Source organism: Bombus vancouverensis, chromosome 1 (genome assembly GCF_051014615.1).
Source record: "Bombus vancouverensis nearcticus chromosome 1, iyBomVanc1_principal, whole genome shotgun sequence".
In the NCBI taxonomy this organism is placed as follows: domain Eukaryota; kingdom Metazoa; phylum Arthropoda; class Insecta; order Hymenoptera; family Apidae; genus Bombus; species Bombus vancouverensis.
Genome location: NC_134911.1, coordinates 15,860,101 through 15,875,333, shown reverse-complemented (window position 1 = coordinate 15,875,333; position 15,233 = coordinate 15,860,101). Strand labels below are relative to the sequence as shown.

The window sequence follows — 15,233 nt, the reverse complement described above, 5'->3', positions numbered from 1 at the left end:
GTTGCGAGCACGATTTTTCTTTGCTCTCGTCGTCGCGTAGATCGATCGGTATCTCCAACTTTGCAAGAAAAATTTCTCGCGTGTTTGCCAACTCTATAATCGACCCTTACCATGTAACGATCGTGAAATTTTTATGCTAATCCGGAGGTGTGGAATTTTTATCGTTTCGCTGGTAAAAAGAACCTTCGTTAACTTTACTCTCGTGTAAATCGTTTTATCGGAATTAAAATTATAATTCGTGGTCCGCTTTCCGTAGGAGCTCTATACAGTGACCTTGATATCTTGTTTATCTCGTTTATGTTCTCAATATCCTGATTGTTTTAACATGCTTATAACAGTGGCACGAGAGACTTTTCCTAGACTTTGTAGCAGGACTACTACTTCGATCACGAAGGTTTTGAAAACGTTACTCTGCAAATTATTCGTTAGATTCTATCCAGCACTTGAGTTGAAAGATTCTCGTGATTTTCCTATTAATACCTCCTTGTAGCACCGTGTAGACTGCAAAAATATCGATCCACCATTTAATCGTTAACAGCCAAATTCTATATACTTTGTTCTCTCAACAATTTGCGTTTGTTCGAAATTAACGCAGTCGAAAGTCTTCCGAAACTCGTACGATATCGCTCGGCAATTTCTGCTCTAGGATCTAAAATGCTTCCAAAGTCGACATCCACCTAGCCAGATATAATAGATGTCGCGAGTGTTCCAAGTAGCAGCGGACAACCATTAAACCGTCGTTCTCGCGCAAGAGTAAAATCGTTTCAAACACGAGTCGGGTGAAAAGGATCAGCGACGACGCGACGCTTCGGATTAGATAAGAGGTGGCGAAGTTGTCGTCGCCGAGTGCAGCAGTTGCAGTTTCACAGAGAGAGAAAGAGAGAGAGGGGAGGCGGGTCAGTTGGATGCAGCGCGCGCGGAGCAGACGCGGCGGTAGGTAGGTTGCGTGGTGCAAGCACAAGGTAGGTTGGTTGGCTGGCTGGTTGGTTGGTTGGTTGGTAGGTTGGTTGGTAGGTAGGTAGGTAGGAAACGTTTGCACATCCGGGACCGGGCGTAACTATCGAGGCTATATACACGGCTCTATACGAGGCCGGAGGACGTAATTACGCGCGTTCTGCCAATATTGGTTAACCTTTCGAGGTTGACGCCACCATATGCAAAGCCCCTAATGAGTCGCTCGAGTGGCCCTGGTGTCTAGTATTACGCGCTCATCTCTACCCCCCTTTCGCATCGTTATTACCTACCGGAGCTATTCGACGATATCCTCTCTTTTCCACTATTTCCCACCCTCGCGCGCTCACCACTCGCCACGTCTCTTCGCGTTGCACCCTTCTTCGTTTCTCTCGTGTTTTGTCCTTCTAAATTTGCGTACGTTTTCGTCCCCATTGCGATAATATGCGACGAGAACGCGTCACGATCGTCCGACGATGAATATTCGTTGACCGATTCGTTGGTATCTAAGCTCGAGATGTAACGAGAAGCGTGGATGAAACGCGAAAGGATAGTTTGCTTGCTGTGCGAGGAGAATTCGATTAAATTTTCGCTGATCGTTGATAGCGACGTTGTACGCTGTTGTAATAATCGTATACGCCGACACTGTACGATGATCGTTACTGCACGTGTACAGCTTGCGATATTTTCATCTCCAGCAAATTCTGTTTACACGATTATTAAAATTGGAGGATTCAGGTATAAAGCGTGTTGTTTCGGAATTTTACTCGATTACCAACATCCAATATACAGCACGAAATTCCAAGCGTTCGTATCTGAAACTCGATTTCGGCGATCGATCGTGGAAGAGCCCACGCAGTTCAGATTCCTGACGATTCTGCCCGAGTGCTTTTTCCCCTCTTTGCTTCTAAAGATTCGCACGGCCGTGTCGCAAACTTTTACGCGCAAGACCGTGACTCGATCTAACCTTCCTCGTATAAGACGCGAGCTTCGCTGGTTGTCGCATCTGCATTGCATCGGGGCGCAGAACGATCGCGTCGATACATCCGAGCGATTCTCCGCTGGCACGCAACGCCACACTTAGTATGTAAATCGCGGCCCCTACACACGGCCAACCGTTTGAATACGTGTGGATAATTGCGCGGCGGCAGCGGGCTGGCCCCCGCGCGCGTGTGGGAGGCAGTCGAAATTGCGCATATCAATGAGGGGGGGCTCGGGCGTCGATTAAATCTAGAGGCGGCGGCCGCTGTCAATTTCTAACTTCCCGCCCCGGCTATTCGCAGAACCAGTTGTTACGTTTCCACCGGTGCTCCCGCAACTTTATATGAACTGTTTCGTCGATCCGGCCGCGGCTCTCGCGGACAAAGAAGCCTCGCCATTTCGTAGGCGATTTCGTCGCTGTATTGATACGAGGATAGTTTCGATGGAAACTTTTGTTCCGTCAGAGAGGAACTCTCTTTGGCGTTGATCTATGGATAGCCGTGGATGGAACGGGCTATAGTCGAAATAGTTGCCAGAGTGATAATAACGATTAAAAGTTGTCGCAGTACTGAAATGTATCGACACAGTTCAAGCGCGTTAATGTTAAACACAAGGATAGTTTTTGAACTCGATAAAAGCTACCCTCAAGATCCTACCTTTAGCGTGTCTCTTACCATCGAGAATTAGTTGACTCGTAAACAATTAATGGAGAATCCAAGAAAAATTCGGTAGTTGGTTCCTCGTACCTGATTCTACCTTGTTCATCTTCAACGTGAATCCTGGAAGATACCCAGAAAGGCACCGACTTTTCCTCGTGGTCCATTTTCTTTTCGTCGTACTCGGATAATCTGGAACAATCTCGATCGATCGGACGTTTTCGAACGAAAAGCAAGAAGAAAAAGATATTGTGGATGGGAGAACGGGAGGTGAAAGGTAGAGGGAAAGGTAGGAACAAAAAAGCGGCTGATTTTATAGACGAGCTACGAGATCTACGGCGGCCGCCTTTCCCTTGTCCGAGGGAGTTTAATAGAGGGTGAAACGTCCTCGAACTTGCACGAGTCCGCTTCCTTCGGATCGCTACCTCCTTCATCCCCATCGACGCGGTCATCGCCAATCTCGGATGTGGATTGCAGTAACGACGGGAAGGAACGGTTGAATTTCGAAAGGGGAATTACGTAATCTTCTGCTCTGCTTCTCGAGTGACAGCACACGATCCTAATCGGTTGCTTTTTCGTTCGATTTGCCACTATTTTCCTTCCTCGGTGACAATTCTTCGACTTCTTCGACTCTAATCTCGCGAGTTTATTCACGTGCAAAGACATTTTCCTTGCATTTTGATATAACGCGTGTGTCCAGTATAGTTGAAAAATTCTTAAATAGTCAGCATATGTTCGATATACAACGTAGAACTACACAGAGAATGTCGCGTCTCGGTACGAATTTCGATCGACGTAACGCGACCAATATTTTAGGAGACTCGTCGGTCGTTCCGCCGACGAAACCCGAGATTAGATCACGTCTAAACTTGTAAGCCTGGACAGAAGATCTCATCGGGCCATTTGTCGCGCTCCATCAGAACAGAATCGGCCGGATAGGCGCGCGATCGTAAAACGCGATTTAGTCTCGGGAAACGTCTCCATTTGAATAAACTCTGGCGTTCGCGTAAAAAGGATCTTTTGATGATCTCGTCGGGCGAGGACGTAAAACGCGATAGATTCCCTTTCGAAAAGCAGTGCCGGCCGTAAACTTTTCGACCCCGCAAAACATCGCCCTACGCGCGCTTATTTATTTTCCTTGCGAAACGCCGAATTACGATTCGTGCTTTATCAATTTACGAGTCGCGATAAAACACTGTTTTCGTATGTAAGCTTCCACTTTTCGTGTTTCGTATGTAGAGCTTTCAGAGGCTCTAAATCGAGTCACTCGAGTATCAAATCGACCAACTGTATTTTTTGAAAACGTCTTTGGTAATCGTATTAGAAACAGAGGATCTGATAGTCGTTTCTACCAAGTTGATCACGTTAGTACGAGTTGCGTTAATACAAGTTACACAATTTATCTTTTCATTGCAACGATCTATGAATTTTGCTTCTACGTGGCATTGTTATTGCGTATATCGAGCTTAAAGAGCTTTCCAAGATTTATCGTCGACTTAAAGCGATAGTAGCCTAAATTCATTCACCTCCGTCTATTTCCCGATTCTCGACGAGATCTATCGCGATATCAGGAATCGTGCAAAGGTTTCCATTAATCGTCGGACTATTCACTGTTCTCGCGTGTCCTCCCCGAATCCGACTCTCGTACCCCGTCAAGCTACGTCACGCTTCGGCTACAATGTCGCTGGTAACCACTGCCTCGAACAGTAGTACCACCACCATCGTCCTCGCCGCCACCCTTCCACGTCCGATGGATCGTCGATAGGTATTTTAGGCTACAGTATATAATAGTACATACCTATAACAGGCTCGCGTGGTGCTCCCCAGTGGGGAGGACACGGGGTGGGAGCGAGAAGGAAAACGAAGAACAGCAGGTCTAGAGCGAGACAACCGACGGAAAAGGGAGAGGGGATCGATCGAATCGCCATTACAGCGAGTGAGTGCCGGGGTTGCTCGATGGAATCACGCCGCCGCTAGGGGTTTATTCTCCGTATATATTTGCCGGAGTATCACCCTCGACCCAGTAGGATGTCGCCCCCTATCCCGGAGGGTTCGATGCTCCGGCGCGCAGCCCGCGGCCAGGGGAATGAATCTAGGAAGGCCGTTTCTCTCTCTCTCTCTCTCTCTCTCTCTCTCTCTCTTCCTCCCTTCCTCTCTGTCTCTCTCTCTCTCACTCTCTGCCTCTGCCTCTGCCGCCCAGCACTTTGGTCTTGCCAAAATCTACGGGGAATTCGCACCCTCGACAAGATGCCACTTTTCGAGTGGAGTGGCTCGACTCGACAAATGTTGAACAATGGTTACGTTTTTACTATCGTTGCGGAGGATGAATTGTTGGTTTTAGGATAGAATCACGTGGAACGTCTTTGATTGAAATATGATTGGCCTTGGTGTGTTTGCTCGAGGCGTTAAATAGCGATTCGAGGCAGCGTTACGGCTGTAGCAGTGATTTATGTCAGTCGAATTAAATCGAGTTGATTTAAGGGTCAATTATTTCACGATATAGAGCACTTTTATATGTAAAGAGAAACGATTACAGAGTAGATCGAGGAAATCTAGCCGAACCTAAAAAGTTAAGTTTTCCCTGACGCTATAGTGACGTCGATTTACAAGGTACGATACTAATCTTTGCAGATATGGCGCCGGATACGACCTGGCGGCACGGCGGAAGAACGCGACGAGGGAGTCCACGGCAACGCTGAAAGCCTGGCTGAACGAGCACAAGAAGAACCCTTACCCGACCAAGGGTGAGAAGATCATGCTGGCGATCATCACGAAGATGACACTGACGCAGGTGTCCACTTGGTTCGCGAACGCGCGGCGGCGCCTCAAAAAGGAGAACAAAATGACTTGGGAACCGAAAAACAAGACCGACGACGACGATGACGCGGTTCTCACGGACTCGGAGGACAACAAGGAAAAGGACGATCTCGCGAGTGACACTCAAGGCGACAGAGTAGGAGAGGAGGCAAGGAGAGGCCTGGAGGAAAACGGTGAGTGACTTTTTTCCAGCTTTCTCTCGCACATAACGACGAAACAACGAGCGAACGAGGTAGATCCCAGCAACATAGGTTTATTCGGATAATTCTTTCGTTGCTACGTTAGAAACTAGCAGCAACGTCTAGTAGTATGCAACGAGTTTGATTATTATAATATATGCGAACGGTTCACCGTTGAATTTGAAAACATCGAAGCTCGGCTGACTCGAGCAACCCTACCTTGTTATATTCCCAATTATTTGAAACAGCATGCCGAAGATAAAAATACATACTGGCCGTAAAAAGTTGAGGTCGAAGCCTCGTTTCACCGTACCTACGTGCCGGCAAGTTTAGTCGATAAGCTTGCACGCGTGTAACAGCACGAAACGCAATAATCCATGCAGTCGTGCATGCATTTGCCGCAAGAATGTTCGAAGAACAACCCGTGTCTCGAATCTCGGAAGAAGCACCGCCATTAGGGGCCAATTATCGATGTTCCGATGTACGGTGTACACAATAGGTCGGAGTCGGCTGCGCGGTTGCGCGGTCGAGGGTGAACCAGGCCGCGAAGCGTACCGATCTCTTCGAGGAATGTCGGTAGCGTGTAGCGTTCGCGTGACTAGTTTCCCCGATATCGAGTGGCCATCGGTCGCCGTTTCTGATATTGCGCAAGCATCCATTCCGCGCACAATAACCGTACGCGACCTCACCCTGCATGGATCGCGCGCCATTCACGGCGATCGGCGACGAGATCCTTGCGGACGGCGAACGTTTCTAGGGAGAACGGAGCCTCTCTGATCCTCTCGAGTCCCGCTACGATTTACGATAAATGCCACTTCTCTCTATTGGATTCGAGAAGCGTATGAGTTTCTTCTTGTTCGAGTACTCTTCGTTCTTGTTTGGAAATTGTACGCTGTTTTGGAGAGTCCGTTGCGGAGAAACTACGCGATTTTATGGCATTGCTGACGCTATAATATTTACATATATCTCTAGATGTGTTTATATTTCCCTGCATATTACGCGTTCAAATAGGCTTTACATATTTTTACGTATTATACGTACACTGAGCATTTTTGCGATTAATTATCAATATGCCTTCTTTTACACCTACGTATTCGTAAATATCGTGCTATACATAGATGTCCATGATTTCTATCTTTACGCCGTCCGTAGATTTCTAGAAAATATCGACAGACATTGCCTAGAATCTTGGACTTCTCTCCTGTTTTCCAGTCTACACGTCCCTCTTTAAAATTCCTCCTACACCATCTCCCTATCGGATCGTGCAAATCCCAGTACCACGCTTTCAAGCCACGTAACGTCGATGCAAGAAGCAGGTCGTTTCGAGTCGGTCGAGTTTCAAAGTCGCGTAGCACGAGTCGTTTGTCCCGGACAGCCTGTAAATTCAATTACCAAACTGGAGTTTCTCAGCGTCGCTGAAATCGTCGGACGAGCGAGCGAGATCCAGTCGTTTCTATTCGCCCCTTGGCGTCGTTCGGCCGTCGCTCGGCTCGATAGGCTACTTATTCAGGCATTTTGCCCAACGGCCGGAAACGGTGAGTTAGAAATTCGCTGCGAAACCGGCCGTGTGTCGGGCTCTATATCGCGGAGGCGGACATAATGGTTCACATGTGGGTAAACACAGTGACGGGTTGCGGGTTGCCGCGCAAAGAGATTAATGGCCTTCGGTTTGGTCCCCTGGTGGACCGGCGGCCGGATTCGTCGGTGTTGGTAGGATCGCGCGCGTATACGCTTGACATACACGCGCATACAAACACACGTATACACGTATACGTTGAACGATACGCGTACACTTTCACCGTGCACAGCGCCATGTACAGAATACGTACCTGTACGTGTAGGTACGTACAGGTTGGCGCTCGATTTGGCGCGCGCGCGCGCGCACACGTTCGTCTCCCTAAGCGTGGCTCTGTGAGTGAGAGGCGGAGGGTGCGCCCGGGCTGAGTAGCCATCCGTAGGACCATATACACTCTGTGCCACAGGGTCCATGTATATACAGAGTGTATATAGATACACGGAGAGTGGTGGTTTGAGGCACGGTGATGTATCGGCGCCCGCGGCGAGACGAATGGTACGGACCCTCCTATGGCCACCATTACCCCACCGCACATTGGCCAATATCGGTCCTCTCTGTTCCTCGCGTCCTCATCCTCTCTGCCTCGTCGCTTGTCCTCTGTCTGCCGCCCTTTACTTTGTCCCTCTCGCGCTCGTTCTCTCCAGTTCTCACTGGCTCTCGGCCCAGCTCTCTTCGATTCGGGACATTTAGGCGTTGCGTTGTCGAGCCGCGTCACGCGCGTCCCGTGATGCCTCGTAATTTTAAAGGACCACGCAGGAAACAAGCCCACCGAAAATTCGCCGAGAAAGAACGGAGTCCGTACGAAAGCGATTTGTTTTCTATTCCCAACTCGCTTGTGTTCGCGTATGAATATATCCAACCTTTCCACCGTTTTGCTTCTCGGGAATATTGACAGCGAAGCAGTCGTCGGATGAAACGTTGGAAACGTGGAACGTATTCGGTCGTGCGTTATAACTTGCCCGTTCCACGCCTATGAATGTCGAAAGCGGTTTCCGTATCGCTGGCCCTTGAATACGGTAGAGGATATGGCGTGTACCGGGTCGAACGAGACGGCCGCAAGGTTTGCCAGGAAGTTTGCTAAATTCAAGAGAGCCCTCATGAATTTCCATGCCAAACGTCGAAGGGAAAAGGTCACTCGAGAGCACGAGCGGGAGGGCTGCTACAGTCTGGCCTTGTTGTAAGATACTCTCCACGAGTGGTCCACTCGATTTTTTTTTCAAGTACGTCAACAGCAACAGGCTATCTCTATCATCGTCGGTAAATTTCGATACTGTCGTCTGTCGAAGCACGGTTACGATTTCCGTCGTGAATGTAGAAATTATAAAATAGAATCGATGACGTGGTTTGTCCTGTCCGAGGTACAGTGTCGGACAGTGCGAAGATTACGAGATTAAGGACTGATAAAAGGGGGTCAAAAGTTAAAGAGCCACTTGTGGACTCGACGGTGGTATCTATTTAGTTGGTCCATAAGGTTCCCTTTATAAGGGGGCGCGTACGCACCCTAATCTCTCTGTTTCTCCGTATCTCTGTTCCTCTCTGTCTTGCTGTGCCAGCCATCTATCCGTCCATTTCTGTTTCCCTGGCGCGGGGGTTGCGGCCCCTTCTAGCTTGGGAATTATCGCTTGACGACCCATCAAGTAAACCCTCTGCCGACTCATTCGAACCTCTTAATGAAATTCTCACCCCTGACTGACTGGCTGGCTTGGCTCGATGGTTGGTTGGCTGGCTGGCTGGCTGGCTGGCTAGCTAGCTGGCAGACGCTTGGGACGATCCTAGAGTGCCCTGAGAGAGACTCGCGAGAGTAAAAGAGAGGAAGATACGAAGGAGAGGCAGAGGAAAAGGGAAAAAGGATACAGCTTCCCTATTTTCTCTCCCGGTGTTCTCCCTGCCTCGAGGGGGAACTAAAATCTCTCGCGCCTCAAAGTGGTTGAAGGCTTCGCTCCCTTTTTTTCACAGCATCCCTTACAGCTTAACCGTATAAGGGGTTCAAGGGAGGCTTCGATACGTTTCCCCCGGCGTCGTCGACCCTTCGCTACCCAGGGAGCCCGATATATGTATATACCGTCCGACTCGCGTAGATCTCACTTTCACACCAGGGATTATAAACCATTAATTCTGACATTGCGTGCAGGCCAAATAACGAGAGGAAGGGGCGAGCTCGTAATGCGATACCGTTAACCCTACTAAATTTTCTATCAGTTCCGTGGAAAATGTTTTCCATCTTACTCTTTTTCCTTACCTTTTCTTTCTATCCTGTGTATTATATCGCGGACAAAGAGAAGAAGAAGGAGAAGAGGGGGGAATTTTACGAGCTATTAAGTTGGCTTTTATTCGTTATATACTTACCACTCGAGGTATTCGCGTTTATGACCGGTAGGGAACTTTTTCCTTGATCACGAGACGATGCACGGCCCAGCGTCGACCATCGAAGCTCAACGGCCAATTTACTAAATTGACGCGCGCCGGTCTGTTTGCAGAACCGATGAGGCACGTGAAAGCGGAGCACTTGCAGCACGACAAGGACCTGGACGAGGAGGACGACCTCGATCTCGAGGAGGACCCCCGACGAGGAGAACATGCCTTTCACCATGCGATGCAGCACCATCACCATCATCATCAAGGATACGCCGGGGAGGACCATCTCAAGGACGAGGGTATCAAGTCGGACTGCAGCGCGGCCGGCGTACCAATCCCTGCGACTAAACCGAAAATCTGGTCGCTGGCGGACACAGCAGCGAGCAAGACTCCACCGCCTCTCACGCATCCTCACCATCAACAGTATCATCATCTCCATCACCAACAACACTACGGACAGCAGCAGCACCACCTGTCCAATCAGGCTCATCACCATCATTCGCAGCAGCCTTGGCTAGGTGGTTCCGGTGGTAGTGGTGGAGGTGGCGCCGGGGGTGGAGGTGGAAACCTGAGCTCGTTCGCGTTACCCTCGTCGGCGTCGATGAGTCCGTCAGCAGCCGCGACCGCGCCGTATTCGAGCGCGGCGACGAGATACGGCGGTTTTCTCTCGTCCTCGTCCGGAGGGCAGCTCCATTACAACCCCAATTCCTCGTCAGGATCGAGCTCGAGCGCGTCCTCCTCGGCGGCGGCGGGGTTTCCCGAGGTTGGTACGGACACTCCACCCCAAACACCGCCCAACATGAAGGTGGCTACACCGAATGGAGTGATCCAGGCACCACCGGGCGGTTACTGCACTGGTGGCAACAGCAACGCAACGACCAACGGTAATCCGAATCCGTACGGGCCGAGTCATCCGGCTGCCGGCGGTTATTTGTCGACCAGTTCCGGTTCGGCCAGCAGCGGTTCCTCCTTCAGCTCCAGATTACAGGCATCGCCTCATAAGGATTTCTCGCCGGCGGGACAGAACTCCATTCTGCACCAGCATCAGACCACTGCCAGCTTACCGCCCACGGAGGCCACCACTGCGTTCAAACCGTTCTACAAGGGGTAGGTGGACCAACCTCGTTTCCAACCTTGATAGTTCGATCCACGCAGACACCGCGTGTATAAACCACCGTGGTATAGAAATAGGAACAGGGCTAACGTTCGAAATCAACTGTTACAGCTCGCAGTCCATGGGTAGCGGATTCGTATCGCCGGTCTAAGGCACCTTGGGTCGATTCCGGATCACCGTCGCGATCCTCCAGGTGAGTGGAACCTCTCCGCTCTCTTTGTCGCCCGGCTAAAGCCTCGATTTTTTGCCACTTAACGAACCAGATCTTCCGATCTCTCTCGAACCTACGCCGTATGCCTGGATCGCCTTAGGGCAACGTCGCGTCGTCGGATAGAATTCCTGATATACGTGTCGTCGCGTCGAGAACATATCACGAAAGAATCACTGTACGGTCAGAGTGAAAAAACACCTCGTATGCCGATGTCTACAGAGGGGACTCGATGACAAATCATAAGTACATTGACGACGCTAATCGCGTGCCTCGTGTACCACCGCGAGGTGCGATCGCAATAATTCATTTCGCGAACGAGAAGCGGGAAACGCGTGGATGCACGGCAGAGAGGACGGCTGTCACGGTACACTGGCGCGTAATAGATTTGCAAATCGGCGGAATGGAGTATCTCGTCGCGAGAGCTTTTCGCGGTACGTGGTCGCGAAAATCGATAAGAAATTAATATTGGATGCTGTCAATGGGTCGTTAGGGTTGGCCTTTCGATTGTTTAAATAATAATGAGCATCGAGTATCGAGCCGGGCTCGGTCGGTGAACGGATCGGGAGAGTACGAGCGGGAAGCGGAGAAAGAAAACGGGAGAGGAGAGAGGCTATCGCCACCTCCTTGACAGTGACAAATGGACGGAGATTTCAATCAGTGAATGGAATCACCACTGGCTGGCCGCGTCTTTCTCGCGCGCGCAACCCATCGCGTTATGGCCACGCTCTTCCGAGCTTGTTTGCCTGTGTGTAAAGTAGCGTGTGTACGTTTGTGTGCCGTAGAACACACCGCACTCTCTACCGGGCACACCTCAACCTGTCGCGTTGCTGACTGAACGACCGACCGCACGGTCCTCTCGCGTACTATGTATCCTCTCACAGAGTGGAACGCGCCGCACTCGAATTCGCTGGAATAAGACGCGCAGCATTTCGAGAACGTGGAACGTGGCGAGGTCACGATGATACTCGGTTGATGGATCTCTGGCTTTCGGGAGTGGCTTTGGGAAAGCGGTGCGGTTTCCTCTTCTTGATTAATTCTTGGGAGGATAGTCCCAGTTGATATGCAAATTCGTTTGTCTTTATCGTTGATTGGGAGTTCGTTCTATTTAGAAAGAGGGTATGAAAGCGTATTTAATCGAATAACATTGGATCGCAATGACACCATTAGGTCTTCAGTAGCAACGAAAACGATGGGTTTGTTAATCTTTCAATGAATTCGAAACCACGTAGCGGTTTCGTTAGAAACCAGTCCTGGAACGATCAAGTCACTTATCTCTCGTCTTCTGCTATGATTCGTCGCTTTCTTCGTCCGCGCATCGTAGATAAATAAGAAACGCTGAAATTAGGCAGATATACCTATCTACCTTCGCTATCGGTATCTTTCAACGACCCGTTAATAGAAAGAAGAGATAGAAAAGTAGTCGACCAAGTAGTTAATCGGCTCCGAGATATCGCGGCTTCATACCACTCGCGACAATGTAAAAAAAGAAGGAGAACGAGATTCGTCGCCAAGTCTCTTTCCTACTCCGATTTTTTTCTGGCTTCTTTCGTCGCGTATTTCGAAGGCATCGCTGGTTTCAAGGTTATCTGATTCGTCGATGTTGTAAACACATCGGGACCAGTTTTTTCAAACAAGAAGCAAGGAGCAACGAAGAAGAAACGGGAAGGACAAGACAGGCCATTACAGATCCGAATCACGGTTCGAAAGAAACAATCAAACACCGTTCGATGAAAATGCCTGTTGTTCGTCGACACTTTGATAATTCTGGCATCGTGAAGAATCAAGAGTCGTTTGCAAACATCAGGCGTATCAATTAGCGTCGCGTCGTTCGTTTGGTTGGAAACGAGCAACTTTCCCGCATTATTCACCGGGATAGAGACGGCTACGACGACGACGACGAAACGCCGAACGAGGATCAACTCGAGACACGACTAGGCGAAGGTGCAACGAGGAGGACGATCTCGTCTTCTCTTCTTCGTCTTCTGTTCGTAGCTCGACCGACCGAAACAAGCGGAGGAAGAAAGAGAAGGAAGGTTAACGGAACGCGGAGGAACGGAGAATCAGAGAGAAAGAGACGCTACCTTCGAAAGGAACCGGGTGTTAGCCGGTACTCTTATCGCGTGGCGATCTGATCCTAATTTATAGCCGCGTCCCAAATAAACTAGTTTTCGCTGTCGTCACCTCGGTCCTCTCTCCTCATTTCCTCTCCTCTGGGCCTGTGTATGGACCAGGGAACATTTGGGGCCTCGTGGCGTCTGGACGCTTATAACTCTCCTCTCTCGCGTCCAAAACACCGAACTCTCCCTCCTGGACCCTCTCTCCTCCTTCTCAGCTCTTCTCAAACCTGTGCTCAACCTGCGAGCTATGGCTACAGGCAGCCAGGTATACGTATAAGCTCCAGATCGTACGAGAGAGTGCCCCTTGTTGCACCTACCTGCCGGACCTGTGTGTTTCTTTTTTTCGGTTCTGCTGTTCCTCTCGACGAACCAGCGCAGCGACGGAAAACGAAGGAAGAAAAGAGAGATCGAAGCTTAAATGGCGCCGCGTGGAACGAAGAAGAAAAACACCTTCGACACCCGTGGCCTATAATTGCCAATTAGCCCGGGGATATTTAATTGCCATTAGGCTGGGTGGTGAACTCCCGATCTGGGTCCGGCGATCGCTCTTCCTGATCTCAACCGAGCAACACCGACCGCGATATTTACACGATCGCGCCGGATCTGCATAAAATTCGCGACCACCAGCCGTACCGTCGACGGTACGTTGTCTACGTTGCCTCCGCGAACGCGACAGGATAGCCGATCTTTTTAACAGCTACGAGATTCCGGTAGGATTCAGGTGTCTCCTCGATAAATCCTACCGGGACGTCGCGTCGTCGCGATTCCTCCGCCCCTTCTCCGTGTTGTCCACGATCCTCGCGAGAAACCGCCACCGCGCAGTTTCTTCTTTCCTCCTTCTTCTTTCCTCTTCGTCTCGATGAGAGGCCATCGCCGCGTTTCTGGAATTCCCGGCAGGCGTTTCACCGCCTGGTCGCCTCCGAGACCGCGTCCTTCTTTGTCCTCGACCCCCATTTTTACCCTGGATCCGCCGATGGACGCGCGATCGCGGCTCTCGGCTTTATTACACCGCAACGTAGATCGTGAGATCCTCAGGGTCGAAACGGTAGCCCGGATTTACGTCTCGACCTCGGTCCTCGGGTCCAGCTTGCTACCTGAGTAACCGGAGAACCTGCTAAAACCTCCCCAACCTGGTCGTTCCTCTTCCACCAGAATCGTTCTGGACATTTGCAAATTCGTGCTCGCCACGGGGAACGAGTTATCGCTAAGTAAACGCGTTTGATCGAACGAACTCGTCGAACGTTTCACGTCGAACATCCTTCGAGTATCAAGATGGAGAGTTCGTTGTTTTCCGCTCTCCTAAAAGGACACGTTACCCGTGATGGAACAGCCCGTGGTCGAGATTCCGTCGAAGAAAACTAGCTGCGCTGTTTTTCCTCGTAGCTTATCGGTATAATTTCTAATTACCTCGCTCCGCCGCCAATTAATCGCGTACGATCTGCCCGGAAAATGGGCCTGCCACCGGTCGTTAATACAGTCGTTCGGCGCAGTCGAGTGTTGTAATTATACAATTAAACATGGAGCAACAACGTTGTGTCCGCTCAGATCCTAGACCCAGAACGTATTATCAACGGTACGTCGGCACGATCTCGCGGAAAACACGTCGTGGTCGCGTCCGGTAATTTCGACGGGTCTAATGCGCGATCGTACGAGGATCAATTTTATAATCATCGTAATTTCACGCTCGTTCCCGTCGCGGCATGCAAACAACACCGACTCGTACGACAGATAACGCGGTGACGCTGTAATTAATCCTGCTTTTCCATCCAATTCAGCCCTCCTTTCCTCCTTTTCAAAGCGTTGATTATGTTAAAGCGCGACGTCCGTTCGAAATTCAGCCGTTATCGTGTCAGCGGATCGCTCTCATCTGATTTCTTGTCGGTTTCTCGTCTTCGTGGTTGGCGCACGTGTCGATTTCACGAGATGCTCGCCGTGACCTTCCCCGTTCGCGTGAAATTACGACGTCGCGTTGGATGTTGTCTCGGAGGCTGGAGATCATCGTCGCGATTACGCGTAAATTACCGTCACGGAGCCTCCGCGCCAGCCCGAGAGGAACCTTCTCTCCGTGTCTCTCTGTGAGATCTTAATCCGGCTTATCCCGGGATCTTGCTCCGCTATCGGGAATGATAGAGGATGCTCTGACGCGAAAATGGACAAAATTCGCAAACGATGCGTGTCACGCTCTTTGTTCGTGAATCTTTTCGTATTAAAACGGTGGACATCGTAGGTGTCGAAGGATATTTGTTGCTGTACAATTCCATAAATCGATACGGTCA

At 50.2% G+C, this 15,233-nt stretch overlaps 1 protein-coding gene across 2 annotated transcripts in view; it reads left to right on the top strand.

Moving 5' to 3' along the window:
• LOC117153512 (homeobox protein araucan) overlaps positions 1–15,233 on the top strand; it is a 74,622-nt gene that overhangs the window by 52,294 nt on the left and 7,095 nt on the right. For both annotated transcript variants that reach the window (XM_033327619.2, XM_033327620.2), the window contains exons 4-6: positions 5,220–5,578; positions 9,638–10,622; positions 10,741–10,822. In XM_033327619.2, the coding sequence (XP_033183510.1) occupies positions 5,220–5,578; positions 9,638–10,622; positions 10,741–10,780 (1,384 nt within the window). In that variant the 3' untranslated portion in view covers positions 10,781–10,822. The remainder of the gene's footprint in view (positions 1–5,219; positions 5,579–9,637; positions 10,623–10,740; positions 10,823–15,233) is intronic.